Raw genomic sequence first — 22,121 nt, 5'->3', positions numbered from 1 at the left:
TTCTTACTGGCTGCTTCCCATATCAGTACTGGCTTAGAATTTGGTCATGTGACTTGCCACTATGGCATCCTGAAGCAGTGTTTTCTATGCCAAGTTAGTTTTATGCCTTCTTCTACCTTTTATAGTAAGTGAATTAGGAGGGTAGGGTAGTGGGGAAGGTCTTATTGTGACCACAGGTCCACTTTAGGATTATGTATGGCTTTCTAGAATGATATTTTAGGGGATTTCAATGGGTCTTCCCCTTTTAATAAAAAAGCAGAATGTACTTCAGACCCCTTGATCTAGCAATGTGGAGAAGCCATTGTTCTTCATTGGTATTGGCTAGTCAGGTGAAGTTTGGTACCAGTGGCCAGCGTTGTGCGGCAGCAGTAAGCACTCAGTGATCAGCGTAGCAGCAGGTCTCAGTTGCACCGACAGAATCTGTCTGGAGCGATGGACTGCAGCCTACCCAGGCTGCGCCCAAACGGGGAAGTTTCCAGGAGGGTTAGCATGTCCCTGCTCTTTCCCTACTTATCTGAAACCTCTCCCTACCGTTAATACTGTCCCTGGCATATGGTTGACCTGTCCCTACACTACCCACATGCAAAATGCACGCCAAGCCTCAATAGATTCTGCCTGACCCAAGATGGACGCCAGAGTCACAGGGGGTGGAAACATCCAATCGGATAGCTCCCTGAGTGACCCCAGGAAACCATAAAGGAACCATGTTTCTCCTGACTTCCTCTCCCTATGCAATACTGCTGTGGTTGAATGCCACCTGCAGTGGAGAAAGTAGACTGCACTTGCCTACAGTTATCACGTACCTATGGGAAAAGTGGGTGCAAACCTGACATCTTTCAGTGGAGCAACAAAGAGATGCACCACCTCTTCATTATTCATATGATAGATCATAATAACATAACACTCTTCTGTATTAATGATGCATGTGAAAATACAGTATCTAGTTTACCCATGCTGATAGAAATCCCATTTATCAGAGCTATGACATTAGCATGGAAAGCCAAGCTAATATATTCAACCATGGGTAATAACTTTATGCAGTTTACAACTAGAGGTCGACCGATATATCAGCCGTTATTTGGCCATTTTTGATAAATCGGCATGGGCCGATTATTATCTAAATTAGGCCGATATTTAACACTGGCCGCCGTTCCTCCTCCCCTCTCTACACTCAGCGCGGCGCTTGATGCTTGCCAGAGCCGCTGAGTGTGTGAAACTGACAGGTAACACAAAGGAGAGAGAGAGGGGATCTGTCAGAATTGAGGTTGATGTTGGGGGTGGGCGGGGCCCAGCCGCTATCAAACAGCCAATAGGATGGGATCTGGGTGGGCCGCTATGTGTATGTGGCCCCGCCCCTTTTCTTAAGCAGCCCAATCATTGGCTGCTGTTTGATAGCTGCTGGGTCCCGCCCACCCCGGCCGGGTCCCGCCCACCCCGACATTAAGCTCAATTCTGACAGCTCCTCTGTTAGTTTTACACACAGTTTAGACTCGGCTCAGTGTGAAACCTGTCAGTGCCACCTGCCAGTGCCAATCAGTACCACCTGCCAGTGCCAACTAGTGCCACCTGCCGGTGCCACTGCCAACCAGTGCCACCTGCCAATGCCAGTGCCTGCCAGTGCCACCTCCAATCAGTGCCACCTGGCCAGTGCCAATAGTGCCACCTGCCAGTTCCAAACTAGTGCCACCTGCCACTGCCTGCCAGTGCCAACCAGTGCCACTGCCAATCAGTGCCACCTGCCAGTGCCACCTCGTGCCTGCCAGTGCCACCGCCAATCAGTGCCACCTGGCCAGTGCCAATAGTGCCACCTGCCAGTTCCAAACTAGTGCCACCTGCCAGTGCCAACCAGTGCCACTGCCAATCAGTGCCACCTGCCAGTGCCACCTCGTGCCTGCCAGTGCCACCTGCCAATCAGTGCCACCTGCCAGTGTCATGTGCCAGCGCCACCTGCCAGTGCCAACCATTGCCACCTGCCACAGCCAACCAGTGCCATCTGTACTGAGGACATCAAGTGTGGGGTAGAGTGACAGGAGCAAGCAGGGAGGAGTGGGTGAGGTGTTTTTTTTTTTTTTTTTTTTTTAAATCGACCTAAAATATCGGCCACATATCGGCCATCGGCCGCCCCAATTTCTAAATATCGGTATCGGCATCAGCCAGAGAAAAACCCATATCGGTCGACCTCTATTTACAACTACACGATAGTGGGAAATAAGCTAGATCAGGGGTCTCCAAACTTTCTAAACAAAGGGCTAGTTTACTGTTCTTCAGACTTTAGGGGGGCTGGACTGTGGCTATTGGGAGTTAAAATTGTCCTGGCGCCAGTGGAAGTAAACAGTGCATCTTCGACAATAGGGGGAGGAATACCGCCCCATCATTGGTGTCAGTGCAAGGAATAGTGCCCCATCATTGGCGTCAGTGGAAGGAATAGTCCCCCATCATTGGTGTCAGTGGAAGGAATCGTGCCCCATCATTGGTGTCAGTGGAAGGAATCGTGCTCCATCATTGGTGTCAGTGGAAGGAATCGTGCCCCATCATTAGTGTCAGTGGAAGGAATCGTGCCCCATCATTGGTGTCAGTGGAAGGAATCGTGCCCCATCATTGGTGTCAGTGGAAAAAATAGTGCCCCATCATTAGCGTCTGTAGGAAGAATAGTGCCCAATCATTGGTGTCAATGGAAGCAATAGTGCCTCACTGTTTATGTCAGTAACAGGAATTATGCCCCACTGTTAGTGGGAGGAAAAATGCTTCAACGGCTAGATAAAGGAAAGCAAGAGCCACAGTTTGGAGACCACTGAGCTAGATGGAGGATTAAGCTGGCCATAAACAGATACAATTTCAGGTTCAGATTCCTCCATCGACACAAGCAAGGTGTAAGTAGGAATTTGTTCTGCCAGGATGTTGAATTACACGTCCTGTCCTAGGAAACGATGTCTAGTAGAGTTGTCACTCTAGGACAGGAAGTTATTGGCAGAATTAGTAGATTAAAACAAAGCATAAAAAGTATGAATAAAAAAACGAATGCAGCCTCCACATCAAAAAAAAATATTTTTTTGTTCTGGGGTTTAGGTACACTTTGAGCTTTGAATTTCTCCATGTTGTAGCTATTTACCCATCTCTTCTTCTAAATAACCCCTTCTTTCCTACTGTGTTATATACATACTTTCTACAGGTGCTCTTACCTGTGATGTTTTCAGCCACGGCTAAACCGAATAATTCTTCTTCATCTGTCTCTTTTCTGTGTTGTATTGTGGAATCTTCAATGATTTTTGTAGGAAGTATCTCAGAGGTAACAAGTGGGGCATCTTCAGTGGCTGGAAATTCATCTCGGTCATCCTTTTCGTGTGTCACAAAATATTGTGTTTCTGTGATATTCTCCTCTTCATGTGTTTGCAGATCAATGTCAGTTTTTTCTGATATGTCCCAGATATATGGCTGTAAAGAGACATCAGATACGGCATCTGGATAAGAGGAACTGCTTAAAGCTATTGTGGACAGAACATCTGATTCTTTTAGTAGATAGTGGGAACTTTCATCCAAGCTGGATTCTGCCTCATAAATAGGATCAAGAGGAAAGATAGCGGCCGTAGAAAAGTCTGATGTAGAGAACGCAGAAGAGATTTCAGGCCAGTGAGATGTTGATAATTGAGAGTCAATGACAAGTGGCACAGTTGGAGGTTCTTCAATTGCTACCTCTGTCAGATGCTCATCTGTTAGATTGTAAGTCGGAGTGATTGACTGTACAGTTTCATTTTCTATCCAAGTCTTGTTAAGTAATGAAATATCAGTGTGTAGTTGCTCTGATCCTAAAATGGACTGCTCATGGTTTAGATCAGATGATAGATTCCTTTCAGTTTGACTTTGATCCAAAACTTGTACCTCATTATCCAGAAGCCATGCTGGTGTCTGAGTTGAAACATCCTCTGCCTCTGGCAAATGACCGACGGACGAGGCAGGATGTGGTACAAAAAACTCTTCAGTAAACAATGGGAGGATTTCAGTTGGTGTTGTCTCCTGGAGGCTCAAGCGTAAACATGTCAAAAAGATATTTATCGAAGTCCAATACGTTAAAACCATGATGTGTCTTGTTTTCATAATCTCTACCAGAAAAACAGCATGTCACCGAGCACTCATTCTTCTCTGCCAATAAAAACTGAAAGACACAATGGGAAAACATTATGACCACATTCAAATTATTAACAACTTACACAGCCACCCACAACTTGGCTCCCACCACCATCATTAACCTAGTCTCAAAATACCAACCTAATCATTCTCTTCGTTCCTCCCAAGACCTCCTGCTCTCTAGCTCCCTTGTCACCTCCTTCCATGCTTGCCTCCAGGACTTTTCAAAAATTCTGGAACTCCCTACCCCAACCTGTCGATCTCCTCCATGAGATAATCACTGAAAGCCTTTCTCTTCAGGGAAGCCTATTCTGCCCCCGCCCAACAACTGTACTGTTATTTTCTCCATTAGCTTATTCCCCACAGCTATTACCTTTTGTATCACTCGACCCTCCCTCCTAGATTGTAAGCTCTAAGGAGCAGGGCCCTCCAATTCCTCCCATATTGAATTGTATTGTAATTGTACTATCTGCCCTCGTGTTGTAAAGCGATGCGCAAAATCTTGGCACTATATATATCCTGTATAATAATATTGATCCTCAGCAATATAGTGAAATTGACTGAGATTCAATCCATCTATGGCTGGCTTAAGCTGACTAATAAGCATTAATAATAATATGCAAATTTAGACTACTTGTAAAAGTCAGTAGATAAGACCAAGGATTAGTAGATGCCTCCTGACGATACCCAAGTGCTTTGGCGGAGTAGCTGTCCCAGATGCATTTAAATACTACCAAGCTGCCCACCTTGGCAGAATGATCGATTGGTGCAAACTTACAGAATTTAAAGGGGTTGTAAACCTTCGTGTTTTTTCATCCTAATGCATCCTATGCATTAAAGGTGAAAAAAAAACACCTGCCAGTGACCGGCCCCCCAGCACCCCCTCGGTTTTACTTACCTGAGCCCTGAAACTTGACCCGGCGGGGACGCGCTGTCTCTCTGCCTGGGGTTCTTGGCTCTTGATTGGATAGATTGATAGCAGCGCAGCCATTGGCTCCCACTGCTTTCAATCAAATCCAATGACGCGGGCGCCAGGGGGCGGGGCCGAGTCATACATTCGTCGGCTATGGATGCCGAATGCTGGACCCGGGAAGCGTGACCGCAAGGTAACCCCTCCGGGAGAGCGCTTCTCCTAGGGGGTTATCTGATGTGCGAGGAGCCGCGAGAGCCACCTGGGGACCCCCAGAAGACCAAGTTCGGGCCACTCTGTGCAAAGCGAGCTGCACAGTGGAGGTATGTATGATTTGTCTGTCAATTAAATAAATTTCCACCAGGCGTTGCAGTTACGCCATTTTTTTGGATCCTTAGGATCACCGACGAAATATCAACGTCAAACAACATTTGAATCATATTGTGATGAAAAGGAACCACTTTTTCGGACAATTTCCAAGATATATGCTCTGTTAATTGCTCCCTCAGATGATTTTGTGATCCCAGGCCTTAGTAAATGGGAAAGAGATCTCAGTAAGACCTTTACTCCAGCTAAGCGTCAGAATATTATCCATCTCTCGTTGAACTCATCTATCTGTATGCGAATCCAGGAATCTAACTATAAATTATTGGCGCAATGGTATTATACCCCGTCAAGGTTTTGCAAATTTTTTCCAGAGACCTCAGATCGCTGCTGGCGATGCAGAGAGGAACAGGGGACTTTATTTTACATATTCTCGTCTTGTCCAAAGATTCTCTGTACCTCCTGCCAGTACTGTCTAATATCTCAAAAAGATCCTGCTTTTTTTTTTTTGCTTCACCACAGATATATAGAAAAGCTGTGCTATGTCATTTGGTTAATGCAGCCAAAGCCTGTATTACGCTCTGTTGGAGGGACTCTAAATCTCCTTCTATTGCTATGTGGTTTAACAGGGTTAGAAGTATCGGTGCCATGGAGGACTTAGTGTTCTCGGCCCACGACAGAAAAAAGCAATACACTAAAACATGGTCAGCTTGGGATCTATTTGTATACTCAGAAGAGGGGAAGAGATCGATTGAGAGTAGCTTGGGGGAATGAGGCCCCCCCACACTCGTCTTCATTAACCAGTTGCCGACCGCCTCACGACAATATACGTTGGCAGAATGGCACGGGCAGGCAGAATCACGTACCCCCCCCCGGTGCCCAAGGCGGTCGGCTTCTGTCTGGGAGCGATCAGACGTGAGGGGGAGGCCATCCATTCGTGCCCCCCCCCCCTCGCGATCGCTCCCAGCCAATGAGAATCTTCCTCTGCATAGTAAACAGAGGCAGAGGAAGTGATGTCATCTCTCCTCGGCTCGGTATTTTCCGTTCCGGCGCCGAGGAGAGAAGACATCCGAGTGTAAAACACACAGTAGAACATGCCAGGCACACATTACACCCCCCGATCCCACCCTGATCACCCCCCAATCACCCCCCCGGTCACACTGACACCAAGCAGGTTTTTTTTTTTTTTTTTTCTGATTACTGCATTGGTGTCAGTTTGTGACAGTTGGTGTGTTAGGGCAGTTAGTGTTAGCCCCCTTTAGGTCTAGGGTACCCCCCTAACCCCCCCTAATAAAGTTTTAACCCCTTGATCACCCCCCATCGCCAGTGTCACTGAGCGATCGTTTTTCTGATCACTGTATTAGTGTCACTGGTTACGCTAGTTAGGGAGGTAAGTATATAGGTTCGCCGTCAGCGTTTTATAGCGACAGGGACCCCCATATACTACCTAATAAATGTTTTAACCCCTTGTTTGCCCCCTAGTTAACCCTTTCACCAGTGATCAACGTATAACTGTTACGGGTGATGCTGGTTAGTTAATTTTTTATAGTGTCAGGGCACCCGCAGTTTATTACCGAATAAAGGTTTAGCCCCCTGATCGCCCGGCGGTGATATAACTTAGGTTTTAGGGTCAGATAGGGTCTGCATCGCCCCAGGCAGCGTCAAGTTAGCGCCAGTACCGCTAACACCCACGCACGCAGCATACACCTCCCTTAGTGGTATAGTATCTGAACGGATCAATATCTGAATCTGATCAGATCTATACTAGCGTCCCCAGCGGTTTAGGGTTCCCAAAAACGCAGTGTTAGCGGGATCAGCCCAGATACCTGCTAGCACCTGCGTTTTGCCCCTCCGCCCGGCCCAGCCCAGCCCACCCAAGTGCAGTATCGATCGATCATTGTCACTTACAAAACACTAAACGCATAACTGCAGCGTTCGCAGAGTCAGGCCTGATCCCTGCGATCGCTAACAGTTTTTTTGGTAGCATTTTGGTGAACTGGCAAGCACCAGCCCCAGGCAGCGTCAGGTTAGTGCCAGTAGCGCTAACACCCACGCACGCACCGTACACCGCCCTTAGTGGTATAGTATCTGAACGGATCAATATCTGATCCAAACAGATCTATACTAGCATCCCCAGCAGTTTAGGGTTCCCAAAAACGCAGTGTTAGCGGGATCAGCCCAGATACTGCGTTTTGTCCCTCCGCCCAGCCCACCCAAGTGCAGTATCGATCGATCACTGTCACTTACAAAACACTAAACGCATAACTGCAGCGTTCGCAGAGTCAGGCCTGATCCCTGCGATCGCTAACAGTTTTTTGGTAACGTTTTGGTGAACTGGCAAGCATCAGCGGCCTAGTACACCCTGGTCGTAGTCAAACCAGCACTGCATTAACACTTGGTGACGTGGCGAGTCCCATAAGTGCAGTTCAAGCTGGTGAGGTGGCAAGCACAAGTAGTGTCCCGCTGCCACCAAGAAGACAAAACACAGGCCCGTCGTGCCCATAGTGCCCTTCCTGCTGCATTCGCCAAACCTAATTGGGAACCCACCACCTCTGCAGCACCCGTACTTCCCCATTCACATCCCCAACCAAATGCAGTTGGCTGCATGAGAGGCATTTTCTTTATGTCCTCCCGAGTACCCCTACCCAACAAACCCCCCCCAAAAAAGATGTTGTGTCTGCAGCAAGCGCGGATATAGGCGTGACACCCGCTATTATTGTCCCTCCTGTCCTGACAATCCTGGTCTTTGCATTGGTGAATGTTTTGAACGCTACCATACACTAGTTGAGTATTAGCGTAGAGTACAGCATTGCACAGACTAGGACACACTTTCACAGGGTCTCCCAAGATGCCATTGCCTTTTGAGAGACCCGAACCTGGAAACGGTTACAGTTACAAAAGTTACAGGTGATATATGCCGAAGCATGGGGGCAGCAGGGGCGGGGGAGCGATTTGCTCCTACCTATTGCGGGAGGATGCCCCCCTGCTTCGGCATATATAAATGGTGCATGTATGCCCATCATTAGAAGTGGGTGGATGAAGGGAGGTATTCTAATGGCGGGCATACCCACCAATCAATCTCTTTTTTTCGTTCAGCCCACAGGCTGCATAAAAAAAAAAAAAAAAAGAAGATTACAATATATGCCCAACAAGGACCAGCAACGTACTGGTATGTTGCTGGACTTTGAGTGGTTATTCCAGAATGATGCCTGCAGGTTTAGGTATCATCTTGGTATCATTCTTTTCAGCCAGTGGTCAGCTTTCATATAAAAGCAATCCTAGTGGCTAATTAGCCTCTAGACTGCTTTTACAAGCAGTGGGAGGGAATGCCCCCCCACCGTCTTCCATGTTTTTCTCTGGCTCTCCTATCCCAACAGGGAACCTGAGAATGCAGCTGGTGATTCAGACAGCTGACCATAGAGCCGATCAGAGACCAGAGTGGCTCCAAACATCTCTATGGCCTAAGAAACCGGAAGCTACGAGCATTTCATGACTTAGATTTCGCCGGATGTAAACAGCGCCATTGGGAAATTGGGAAGGCATTTTATCACACCGATCTTGGTGTGGTCAGATGCTTTGAGGGCAGAGGAGAGATCTAGGGTCTAATAGACCCCAATTTTTTCAAAAAAAAAAAAAAAAAAAAAAAAAAAAAAAAAAAAAAAGGAGTACCTGTCACTACCTATTGCTATCATAGGGGATATTTACATTCCCTGAGATAACAAGAAAAAAAAGAAAAAAAAAAAAAAAAAAAATGAAAGGAACAGTTTAAAAATAAGATAAAAAAGCAAAAAAAAAAAAAAAAGCACCCCTGTCCTCACCTGCTCTTGCGCAAAGGCGAACACAAGCGTCGGTCTGGCGTCAAATGTAAACAGCAATTGCACCATGCATGTGAGGTATCACCGCGAAGGTAAGATCGAGGGCAGTAATTTTAGCAGTAGACTTCCTCTGTAAATCTAAAGTGGTAACCTGTAAAGGCTTTTAAAAATGTATTTGGTTTGTTGCCACTGCACGTTTGTGCGCAATTTTAAAGCATGTCATGTTTGGTATCCATGTACTCGGCCTAAGATCATCTTTTTTATCTCATCAAACATTTGGGCAATATAGTTTGTTTTAGTGCATTAAAATTTAAAAAAGTGTGTTTTTTCCCAAAAAAATGCGTTTGAAAAATCGCTGTGCAAATACTGTGTGAAAAAAAAAAAAAAAAAAATGAAACACCCACCATTTTCATCTGTAGGGCATTTACTTTAAAAAAAAATATATAACGTTTGGGGGTTCAAAGTAATTTTCTTTAAAAAAAAAAATTTTTTTTCATGTAAACAATGAGTGTCAGAAAGGGCTTTGTCTTCAAGTGGTTAGAAGAGTGGGTGATGTGTGACATAAGCTTCTAAATGTTGTGCATAAAATGCCAGGACAGTTCAAACCCCCCCCCAAATGACCCCATTTTGGAAAGTAGACACCCCAAGCTATTTGCTGAGAGGCATGTCGAGTCCATGGAATTTTTTATATTGTGACACAAGTTGCGGGAAAAAGACACATTTTTTTTTTGCACAAAGTTGTCACTAAATGATATATTGCTCAAACATGCCAATGGGAATATGTGAAATTACACCCCAAAATACATTCTGTTGCTTCTCCTGAGTATGGGGATACCACGTGAGACTTTTTGGGAGCCTAGCCGCGTACGGGACCCTGAAAACCAAGCACCGCCTTCAGGCTTTCTAAGGGCGTAAATTTTTGATTTCACTCTTCACAGCCTATCACAGTTTCGGAGGCCATGGAATGCCCAGGTGGCACAAAACTCCCCCAAATGACCCTGTTTTGGAAAGTAGACACCCCAAGCTATTTGCTGAGAGGTATAGTGAGTATTTTGCAGACCTCACTTTTTGTCACAAAGTTTTGAAAATTGAAAAAAGAAAAAAAAATGTTTTTTCTTGTCTTTCTTCATTTTCAAAAGCAAATTAGAGCTGCAAAATACTCACAATGCCTCTCATCAAATAGCTTGGGGTGTCTACTTTCCAAAATGAGGTAATTTTGGGGGGGTTTGTGCCACCTTGGCATTCCATGGCCTCCGAAACTGTGATAGGCAGTGAAGAGTGAAATCAAAAATTTACGCCCTTAGAAAGCCTGAAGGCGGTGATTGGTTTTCGGAGCCCCGTACGCGGCTAGGCTCCCAAAAAGTCCCACACATGTGGTATCCCCATACTCAGGAGAAGCAGCTAAATGTATTTTGGGGTGCAATTCCACATATGCCCATGGCCTGTGTGAGCAATATATCATTTAGTGGCAACTTTGTGCAACTTGTGTCAAAATATAAAACATTCCATGGACTCAACATGCCCCTCAGCAAATAGCTTGGGGTGTCTACTTTCCAAAATGGGGTCATTTGGGGGGGGGGGGGGGTTGTGCCATCTGGGCATTTTATGGCCTTCAAAACTGTGATAGGTAGTGAGGCCTGTGTGAGCAATATATCATTTAGTGACAACTGTTTGTACATTTTTTTTTTTTGTCATTATTCAATCACTTGGGACAAAAAATAATAATATTCAATGGGCTCAACATGCCTCTCAGCAATTTCCTTGGGGTGTCTATTTTCCAAAATGGGGTCATTTGGGGAGGTTTTGTACTGCTCTGCCACTTTAGCACCTCAAGAAATTACATAGGCAGTCATAAATTAAAGGCTGTGTAAATTCCAGAAAATGTACCCTAGTTTGTAGGCGCTATAACTTTTGCGCAAACCAATAAATATACACTTATTGACATTTTTTTTTACCAAAGACATGTGGCTGAAAACATTTTGGCCTAAATGTATGACTAAAATTGAGTTTATTGGATTTTTTTTATAACAAAAAGTAGAAAATATTTTTTTTTTTCAAAAATTTTCGGTCTTTTTCCGTTTATAGCGCAAAAAATAAAAATGGCAGAGGTGATCAAATACCATCAAAAGAAAGCTCTATTTGTGGGAAGAAAAGGACGCAAATTTAGTTTGGGTACAGCATTGCATGACCGCGCAATTAGCAGTTAAAGTGACGCAGTGCCAAATTGTAAAAAGTGCTCTGGTCAGGAAGGGGGTAAATCCTTCCGGGGCTGAAGTGGTTAATACACGAGGGTCGTCCATCCTCCTCCCCCCCGCTTTTTTTTTTTTCTCTCCGTTTTGTTTTTTCTTAAATAAAAAAATGAAAAGGTGCACTGAAGAGTAGGGATGAGCCGAACAACCCCCGGTTCGGTTCGCAGCAGAATATGCGAACAGGCAAAAAATTCATTCGAACACGTGAACATCTTTAAAGTCTATGGGACACAAACGTGAAAAATCAAAAGTGCTAATTTTAAGGGTTAATATGCAAGTTATTGTCATAAAAAGTGTTTGCGGACCTGGGTCCTGCCCCAGGGGACATGTATCAATGCAAAAAAAAGTTTAAAAAAAAAAAACAAAAAAAAAAAAAAAAAACACGGCCATTTTTTTGGGAGCAGTGATTTTACTAATGCTTAAAGTGAAACGATAAAAGAGAAATATTCCTTTAAATTTCGTACCTGGGGGGTATCTATAGTATGCCTGTAAAGTGGCGCATTTTTCCCATGTTTAGAACAGTCCCTGCACAAAATGACATTTCTAAAAGGAAAAAAAAGTCATTTAAAAGTACTCGTGGCTATTATGAATTGTCGGGTCCCGGCAATACAGATAAAAGTAATTGGAAAAAAAAAAAAAAAAAAAATGGCATGGGATTCCCCCCCCAGTCCATTACCAGGCCCTTTGGGTCTGGTATGAATATTAAGGGGAACCCCGAACCAAAATGTAAAAAAAAAAAAAAAAAAAAAAAAAATGCGTGGGGGTCCCCCAAAATTCCATACCAGGCCCTTCAGGTCTGGTATGGATATTAAGGGGAACCCTACGCCAAATTTTCTTTTTTAAATGGCGTAGGGGTCCCCCTCAAAACCAATACCAGACCTGAAGGTATGGATTTTAAGGGGAACCCCGCGCCAACATTTTTTTTTTAAAATGGCGTGGGGGTCCCCCCAAAAATCCATACCAGACCCTTATCCGAGCACGCAACCTGGCAGGCCACAGGAAAAGAGGGCGGGACAAGAGAGCGCCCCCCCTCCTGAACCGTACCAGGCCACATGCCCTCAACATGGGGAGGGTGCTTTGGGGTAGCTACCAAAGCACCTTGTCCCCAATGTTGATGGGGACAAGGGACTCATCCCCACAACCCTTGCCCGGTGGTTGTGGCGGTCTGCGGGCGGGGGGGGGCTTATCGGAATCTAGAAGCCCCCTTTAGCAAGGGGACCCCCAGATCCCGGCCCCCCCATTTGAAATGGTAATGGGTACATTGTACCTGTCCCGTTTCACAAAAAAGTGTAAAAATGCTAAAAAAAAAAAACAAAAAAAAAAAAAAAAAAAACAAAACACCTTTTGACAAGTCCTTTATTAAAAAATAAAAATGTCCCACAAAGTCCATTCATCTTCTTTTATGGCTCCGCCGATGGACCGAAAAAATAAAATAAAAAAGATCCGCCTCCATGGGAGGCACCTGCTTTATAACGCTTCAGCGCGGATGACAGTTCTTTTAAGTGAGGGCGGGGCCACACGGTGACGTACCCGGGTGATCCCGCCCCCTCTGACGCACGAGGACTTCCCAATGGCTCCCCCATGGCGTCAGAGAGGAGTGGGGCCACCTGTTTACGTACCTGGGTGACAATACCATGCTTTAAAATGAGCACTTTTGATTTCTCTCATAGACTTTTAAAGGGTGTTCCACGGCTTTCGAATTTGCCGTGAACACCCCAAATTGTTCGCTATTCGGTGAACATCGGGCTCATCCCTACTGAAGAGTCCATCAAGACAAAACCTGAGGTATTGGTGGAAGTTACTTCATAAAATTATGAAGATAAGAAGTAGTTTTGTTGAGGATGGAGATATATATACACACATACATATACATACATATATATACACACACATATACACACACAGTTGTATGCAAAAGTTTAGGAACCCCTGACAATTTCCATGATTGTCATTTATAAATATTTGGGTGTTTGAATCAGCAGTTTCATTTTGATCTATCAAATAACTGAAGGACACAGTAATATTTCAGTAGTGAAATGAGGTTTATTGGGTTAACAGAAGATGCGCAATATGCATCAAAATGAAATTAGACAGGTGCATAGATTTGGTCACCCCAACAGAAAAATCACATCAATATTAAGTAGAGCCTCCTTTAGCAGAAATAACAGCCTATAGACACTTCCTATAGCCTGTAATGAGTGTCTGGATTCTGGATGAATGTATTTTGGACCACTCCTCCTTACAAAACACCTTCAGTTAGGTTTGATGGTTGCCGAGCATGGACAGCCTGCTTCAAATCACCCCACAGATGTTCAATGATATTCAGGTCTGGGGACTGGGATGGACATTCCAGAACATTGTACTTGTTCCTCTGCATACATGTCTGAGTAGATTTTGAGCAGTGTTTTGTGTCGTCTTGTTGAAATATCCAGCTCCGGTGTAACTTCAACTTTGTGACCGATTCCTCAACATTATTCTCAAGAATCTACTGATATTGAGTGGAATCCATGCGACGCTCGATTTTAACCAGATTCCCAGTACCGGCACTGGCCACACAGTCCCACAGCATGATGGAAGCTCCACCAAATTTTACTGTGGGTAGCAAGTGTTTTTCTTGGAATGCTGCGCTTCTGCCGCCATGCATAACACCCCTTGTTATGACCAAATAACTCAATCTTTGTTTCATCAGTCCACAGCACCTTATTCCAAAATGAAGCTGGCTTGTCCAAATGTGCGTTTGCATACCTCAAGCAACTCCGTTTGTGGCGTGTGTGTAGAAAAGGCTTCTTTCGCATCACTCTCCCATACAGCTTCTCCCTGTGCAAAGTGCACTGAATTGTTGAAGGATGCACAGTGACATCATCTGCAGCAAGTTGATGTTGTAGGTCGTCCGTGAGCTGTTTTTGACCATTCTCACCATCCTTCGCCTCTCCAATATTTTATGTGGCCTGCCACTTCTGGCCTGTGGTCTTCCATTTCCTCACTATGTTCCTCACAGTGGACACTGACCACTTATATCTCTGCGATAATTTTTTGTAGCCTTCCCCTAATGTAGAACAGGGATATGCAATTAGCGGACCTCCAGCTGTTGCAAAACTACAAGTCCCATCATGCCTTTGCCTCTGGGTGTCATGCTTGTGGCTGTCAGAGTCTTGCTGTGCCTCATGGGACTTGTAGTTCTGCAACAGCTGGAGGTCCGCTAATTGCATATCCCTGATGTAGAACAATCTTTGTTTTCAGGTCATTTGAGAGTTGTTTTGAGGCCCCCATGTTTCCACTCTTCAGAGGAGAGTCAAGGAGAACAACTTGCAATTGGCCACCTTAAATACCTTTTCTCATGATTGGATGCACCTGTCTATGAAGTTCAAGGCTTAATGAGCTCACCAAACCAATTGTGTGTTCCAATTAATCAGTGCTATGTAGTTACAGGTATTCAAATCAACAAAATGACAGGGGTGCCCAAATTTATGCACCTGTCTAATTTCGTTTTGATGCATATTGTGCATTTTCTGTTAATCCAAAAAACCTAATTTCACTACTGAAATATTACTGTGTCCTTCAGTTATTTGATAGATCAAAATGAAATTGCTGATCCAAACACCCAAATATTTATAAATGACAATCATTTGTGGAATATAAAGCTACCCTAGAATGTATTGATACTAAAAGACATTGTAGATGTATTCTGTAGAATTTGATGTTTTAATGGACTCAGCCCCTTTTATATAAAGAATTAAAAAAAAAAAAGTCAGTAGATAAGACCTTATCTCCAACCACTACCCTTAGGCACTGATGTATACGGAGAGCAGTGACATACCCTATATTACCAAAAGTATTGGGACACCTGTTTTCACATGCACATGAACTTTACTAATCCGTAGGGTTCAATATTGAGTTGGCCCACCCTTTGCAGCTATAACCGCTGCAACTCTTCTCGGAAGGCTGTCCACAAGGTTTAGGAGTCTGTCTATGGGAATGTTTGACTATTCTTCCAGAAGCTCATTTGTGAGGTCAGGCACTGATGCTGGATGAGAAGGCCTGGCTCGCAGTCTCTGCTCTAATTCATCCCAAAGGTGTTCTGTTAGGTTGAGGTCAGGACTGTGCAGGCCAGTCAAGTTCCTCCAACCCCAAACGCACTCATCCATGTCTTTATAGACCTTGCTTTGTGCACTGGTGCTTTAAAGTTCATTTTAAGACAAGGAAAACTCATGAGTAGGGCTCTTAAAATCTCTACTGAGATCAGAGACTGAAAAAACTTCACAGACACCAAACACCAGCATCATACTATGCAGTAATTATTGTACGTACCATATCTCAAGGGTCATTGTTCTCTATTAGGGTTAAACCCCATTATTGTTTGAGACATCTTTGGACCCAAAGTGCCATGCTGAGTAGTAAAGGTCTAAATGCCCAACAGTTACCTAACGTTAGCCATAGACGGGGTGAATTTTGCTCACGTAACTATAAAAAGAATGTGTCCTTAAAGCGGAGTTCCACCCAAATTTTGAACAATATCTGTATGTATTCTCTTCCTTGCCTAGATGCTGACATGCCGTTTAAAAAAATTTAAATCGCCGTAATTACCTTTTATTTTTCTATTCTTCTTTGCACTTCCTGGTTCTCCTCCCGTGGGAGTAGGCGTGTTTCTAGCCTCTCCCAGACTCTTGGGAGCTAGTCTCAGGCTTCCCAGGATGCCACTGAGCATGTGCGGGAACGAGCGGTGAATGCTGGGAGCACAGCATTCACCACATCCAGGAAATAAATGCTTGTGGGCTTCAAATGCCCACAATGAAGATGGAAACCGCCTGCAGTGAATAATATAAGTTATTCTTTCCGACGAAATCTGACACAGGCGGACATATTACACACAATATGTGAGTATGTAATGCTGAGAAGAAAAGTTTGTGAATGAACTCAAAAAAAAAAAAAAGAAGCATAGATAGGTGGACCCCCGCTTTAAAATGCTTTCCTGTTCAAGAAGCTCCAAGTGCACTGACCCACACCGACCTGGATCATTTACTAGACCCTCGGACGTCATATCCTTGGCAATGAAGCTGAGCAGATGACTTGCTACCCGAGAGCTAAAAAGGCAATTGCAGAATGGCAGATTTCTAGAAGTCTTCTTTGACAGGTAAGTATTATAGGGACAGATTATAAACCAAAAATTGCAGTGTTAAAAAAGAAACAAACCCAAAATTCCCTGTATGAACAGGATTCAGAGCTGCCGGCTCAGAGCACAAGTGTCACATGGGCTGTCGTCTAACTTTGGAGGCACGCAGCTTGTCTTGGGAGTTTGGGATTGTTCCCACAATACCTGAGGGTCAGAGTAGTCTGGTAAGCAGTGTATGTGATCTGTTTGTGTCCTTATTGTTATCTAAAGAGAAAAGAAAAAATCCCCTGTGTGGTGGACTTTTAATTTTTCAAAGGATTTTAGTAAAGTATTTTGATAGTGTCAAAAAATATTTATTTAGGAAATAAATATTAAATACCAAGTACGAATGGATACTCACAAACATAGAAAACAGCAAGTATATCAAATATATATATATATCAATATCAGATATTAATATAACTCCAGCCAATAAATCACACGGTTGGAAGGCTTTTCAGGGGACATGCCCCCTTCCTCAGCGTTAAACCAACCTCATATAATGTCACAACTTAAATAGTCCCACATCAGAAGCAGCCCCCTCCTCAACCAGCAAGTGGGTCGAGCTAAGATTTACAAAGCCAAAACATAAGCCCCACCCACTTGCTCGTTAAGGCCAGGGCTGCTTCTTATGTGTGATCAATTAAGTTGTGACATTGTATGAGGTTGGTTTAGCTCTGAGAAAGGGGGCATGTCCCCTGAAACACATGTCAGCCTTCCAACTGTGAGATGGATGGATGACATCATTTGATATGCCTGCTGTTTTCTATGTTTGCGAGTATCCATTCGGTCTTGGTATTTAATAAACTTGTATGGTGGCAGTGTACAAGGCATTTGCGCCTTCCTTTGTGAATGTTTGCAGTTGTTTGACAATTCCCTTGTCTGAGGAGGGCTGCATCGGAAGAAGCATTACAGTGCCTTGCAAAAGTATTCACCCCCCCTTGGCTTTTTACCTACATTACAGCCTTTAGTTCAATGTTTTTTTAATTTGAATGATATGTGATGTGTCAGAGCACAATAGTCTAAGTTGATGAAGTAAAATTAGAAAAATATGTACATAAAACTATTTTTCATAAATAAAAAACTGATCATTGTCGTGTGTATGTATTCACCCCCCTTTTTTATGAAGCCCATAAAAAGCTCTTTAATTACCTTCAGAAGTCACATAATTAGTGAAATAATGTCCACCTGTGTGCAATCTAAGTGTCACATGATCTGTCATTACATATACACACCTTTTTGAAAGGCCCCAGAGGCTGCAACACCTAAGCAAGAGGCACCATTAACCAAACACTGCCATGAAGACCAAGGAACTCTCCAAACAAGTAAGGGACAATGTTGTTGAGAAGTACAAGTCAAGGTTAGTTTATAAAAAAAATATCCAAATCTTTGATGATTCCCAGGAGCACCATCAAATCTATCATAATCAAATGGAAAGAACATGGCACAACAGCAAACCTGCCAAGAGACGGCCGCACACCAAAACTCACACACCAGGTAAGGAGGGCATTAATCAGAGAGGCACCACAGAGACCTAAGGTAACCCTGGAGGAGCTGCAGAGTTCCACAGCAGAGACTGGAGTATCTGTACATAGGACGACAATAAGCCGTACGCTCCATAGAGTTGGGCTTTATGGCAGAGTGGCCAGAAGAAAGCCATTACTTTCAGCAAAAAACAAAATGGCACGTTTTGAGTTTGTGAAAAGGCATGTGGGAAACTTTTTGGCCATCAAAGAAAACGCTATGTCTGGCGCAAACCCAACACATCACATCACCCAAAGAACACCATTCCCACAGTGAAACATGGTGGTGGCAGCATCATGCTGTGGGGATGTTTTTTAGCAGTCAGGACTGGGAAACTGGTCAAAGTTGAGAGAATGATGGATGGTGTTAAATACAGGGATATTCTTGAGCAAAACCTGTACCACTCTGTGTGTGATTTGAGGCTAGGATGAAGGTTCACCTTCCAGCAGGACAATGACCCTAAACACACTGCTAAAGCAACACTTGAGTGGTTTAAGGGGAAACATGTAAATGTGTTGGAATGGCCTAGTCAAAGCCTAGACCTCAATCCAATAAAAAAAAATCTGTGGTTAGACTTAAAAAGATTGCTGTTCACAAGTGCAAATCATCCAACTTGAAGGAGCTGGAGCAGTTTTGCAGGGAGTAATGGGCAAAAATTCCTGTGGTAAGATGTGACAAGCTCATAGAGACTTATCCAAAGCGACTTGGAGCTATTGACTTTAGGGGGGTGAATAGTTATGCACAATGACTTTTTCTGTTATTTTGTCCTATTTGTTGTTTGCCTCACAATATAAAAAAAAAAAAAAAAAAACCCAACACACCTTCAAAGTTGTGGGCATGTTCTGTAAATTAAATGATGTATATCCTCAAACAATCCATGTTAATTCCAGGTTGTGAGGCAACAAAACACAAAAAAATGCCAAGGGGGGTGAATACTTTTGCAAGGCACTGTACGTGTTCTAATACCATTGGGAGCATCTCTGTCTGAGCGCTGGAGTGATTTTGGACTTTTTGGTGAAGATGAGATTTTTGTTCACCTAATATTTTGGGAATATATTGCTATTTCACTTTTTTAGGGCTGCACTTTTTGGTATATTGTACATTCAAGATTTGTCATCACCTGGCTGACTACCCATTACTTAGGGACATTTATTAAACAACTAAACAAAAAGTCACCGTCGAATAGTTTTCAGTCTATCTGAATCAATGCAAATTCTATACTATAAAACATATAGAAATACATTTGTCATAACAACATTGGATATGAAGTCAGACATTGCTGTCCTTATCTAACTCTTGTATTATTGCAGCAGTGGGCTGCAGGTGCTATCAGTGGGCACCCTGGGGGGATCAGAGCAGAATTCCAATGTTATCACACACAAGAGTCTGTGACCAGGTCACTGGATTTCTGCTAGGCTGGGATGTGTCTGAGCAGAATGTGCATTCTCTCTGCTGCACATAGATCTACTGACATTTTTATTTCCCATGCCTATTATTAAAGGACATATTTTAGACAGACATCTTTACATGGGATGTTCATTTCTTTACCTATATTTTCATGAACAACAATGCAAAAGACAACATTTATGAGCATTTTGCAGTAATAAATGGTGCTTGTTTGATGTGTGGAGCCTGTTATTGTACTGCAGTTAATACTATAATTGATAGTTTTTTGTTTTTTAAATCAGCTTATTTGCTTTGTCTGGTGTAAGTGTGCTGTGCCAGCCAGTCCTACTTGCCTTTAAATATACAACAATGTACTTCCTATCCTCTAATCATCAAAACAAGAAGCAATAAAATGCCGGCACACATCAATGGTACTCAGTAAGACGATAAAGGAAAATGCCTCTGGATGTTTCCAAAATTAAGCATTTCCTAATATGTGGGTTTGATTCTTACCATTTCCTGTGAGGTCTACAAATATGCATAATTTTTAAGCAGCCCATAGATTATTTGATTATCTTTCCTTGCACCAAAACCACTTGAGTCAGTGCTGATGGGGAAATGCCTCCCACAGCACTATAGTGTTCTTCTGGTGTGGGGGGCTTTGAGAGCATTCCCAGACGGCAGAGCACAATGATTACGGCTGGCAGATATAGCCACCGGCAGTAATCACAAGGAAAATCAGACAGGCTTGTCCTGTTACCCAAGTCGATCAACTTGGGTACAACCAGCCTGTCCATATATGGATCGAATCTCAGCTGCTCCCTGCTGAACCGGCCCAATTTCGATCCATGAATGGCTGGCTTAACCACTTGCCCTCTGGGAGGTTTTACCCCCTTCATGACAGGCCATGTTTTACTGCTCATCACTGTGTTACTTTAACTGACAATTCCGAGGTCATGCAACACTGTACGAAAATTTAATTTATAGCATTTTTTTCCACACAAATAGAGCTTTCTTTTGGCGGTATTTGATTACCGCTGAGTTTTTTTATTTATTATATAAAAAGAAAAAAAGGCTAAAATATAAAACAATATTCTTTACTTTCTGCTCAAAACTGAAAATGGTCCAACTGTCCATCCATGCTTAACAATTACTATTACGTAAGAGTACAAATTATTATCAGATGAACCACACATACTGTATTCACCATTCTTTCAATATAAGTGCTATTTGACACAATCTGTGTGATAACCTCGTTTGTACAAATTATCCAGAAAACAATAAAAATTATGGAAAAAAAAAAAAAAAAAAAAAAAAAAACCACAGGATTTTTATAACAGCTCACCTGTAAAATCAATTTTTTGGAGTACATCACGGGACACATAGTCATAGCCATAGTAATAACTATATGGGTATATAGGCCACCTTTAGGTGATGGACACTGGCACGCCCTAAGACAGGAAGTTCACTCCCTATATAACCTCTCCCATTACAAGGAGTACCTCAGTTTTGTAGCCAAGCAATACACGTGTAACCAAAGAGGGGAGGGGCCTCAGTGTCCCGTGATGTACTCCAAGAAAAGGATTTTACAGGTAAGCTGTTATAAAAATTCTATTTTCTTTATCGTACATCACGGGACACAGAGCCATAGTAATAACTATATGGGATGTCCCAGCGCAATGCTACCTGAGGGGCGGGAGACACAAACAAAAAACAGGGTGCCGTCAGACTTAAGGACCTATACTGCAGCCTGCAGTACACTGTGCCCAAAGGCAATATCCTCATGCCTTTTTACATGCACCTGATGGAATCTAGTGAATGTATGGACTGAAGACCAAGTTGCGGCCTTGCACATTTGAGCCATGGAGGCCTGGTGATGCACTGACCACGAAGCACCAACAGCCCTGGTAGAGTGCACCTTGATTTGAAAAGGTGGAATCTTCCTCTTCGAACCATAAGCTTGAATAATTACTTGCCGAATCCACTTAGATATAGTAGGCTTCGCTGCCGCCTGTCCTTTCCTAGGACCTTCAGGCAGCACAAACAAAACATTTATTTTTTTCGAATCTGAGCAGTCACTGTCAAGTAGACTTAGACTGCTCTCACTACATCCAGCGAATGTAGCAAATTTTCCTCCATAGAGCAGGGTTCTGGAAAAAATGAAGGTAGAACTATATCCTGATTTAGATGTAAACCTGACACTACCTTCGGTAGAAAGTTAGGATGAAGATGCAATACTACCCTATCCTTGTGAATAATTAAATATGGCTCTTTACAAGAAAGAGCAGCCAACTCCGATACCCTTCTTACAGAAGATATGGCTACCAGAAAAACTAGCTTCCTTGTCAAAAGGACCAAGGGAATATGACGTATTGGCTCAAAAAGGCTGTTTCTGTAATACAGACAGAACTAAATTCAAGTCCCAAGGGTTTAGGGGTGGCTTAACCGGTAGATTAAGCCGCATTACCCCCTGTAAAAAGTTACGGACCACAGAATGCGAATCAAGTGGTCGTTGAAACAATACCGATAAGGCCGGGGCCTGGCCTTTGATAGTACTCAAGGCCAGCTTCATTTCTAACCCCATTTGCAGAAAAGCAAGGATTCTACCTATGGCATACTTTCTGGGATGCCAACCCCTGGAT

At 43.5% G+C, this 22,121-nt stretch overlaps 1 protein-coding gene across 2 annotated transcripts in view; it reads right to left on the bottom strand.

The window, feature by feature from the left end:
* The window catches only part of PRRT4 (proline rich transmembrane protein 4), an 86,516-nt gene that overhangs the window by 31,593 nt on the left and 32,802 nt on the right, over window positions 1–22,121 (bottom strand). For both annotated transcript variants that reach the window (XM_073619307.1, XM_073619308.1), the window contains exon 2: window positions 3,180–4,150. In XM_073619307.1, the coding sequence (XP_073475408.1) occupies window positions 3,180–4,092 (913 nt within the window). In that variant the 5' untranslated portion in view covers window positions 4,093–4,150. The remainder of the gene's footprint in view (window positions 1–3,179; window positions 4,151–22,121) is intronic.

The sequence above is a fragment of the Aquarana catesbeiana genome, linkage group LG03 (assembly GCF_042186555.1).
Source record: "Aquarana catesbeiana isolate 2022-GZ linkage group LG03, ASM4218655v1, whole genome shotgun sequence".
NCBI classification, from domain to species: Eukaryota; Metazoa; Chordata; class Amphibia; order Anura; family Ranidae; genus Aquarana; species Aquarana catesbeiana.
This window is presented reverse-complemented; position numbering and strand designations above follow the sequence as displayed.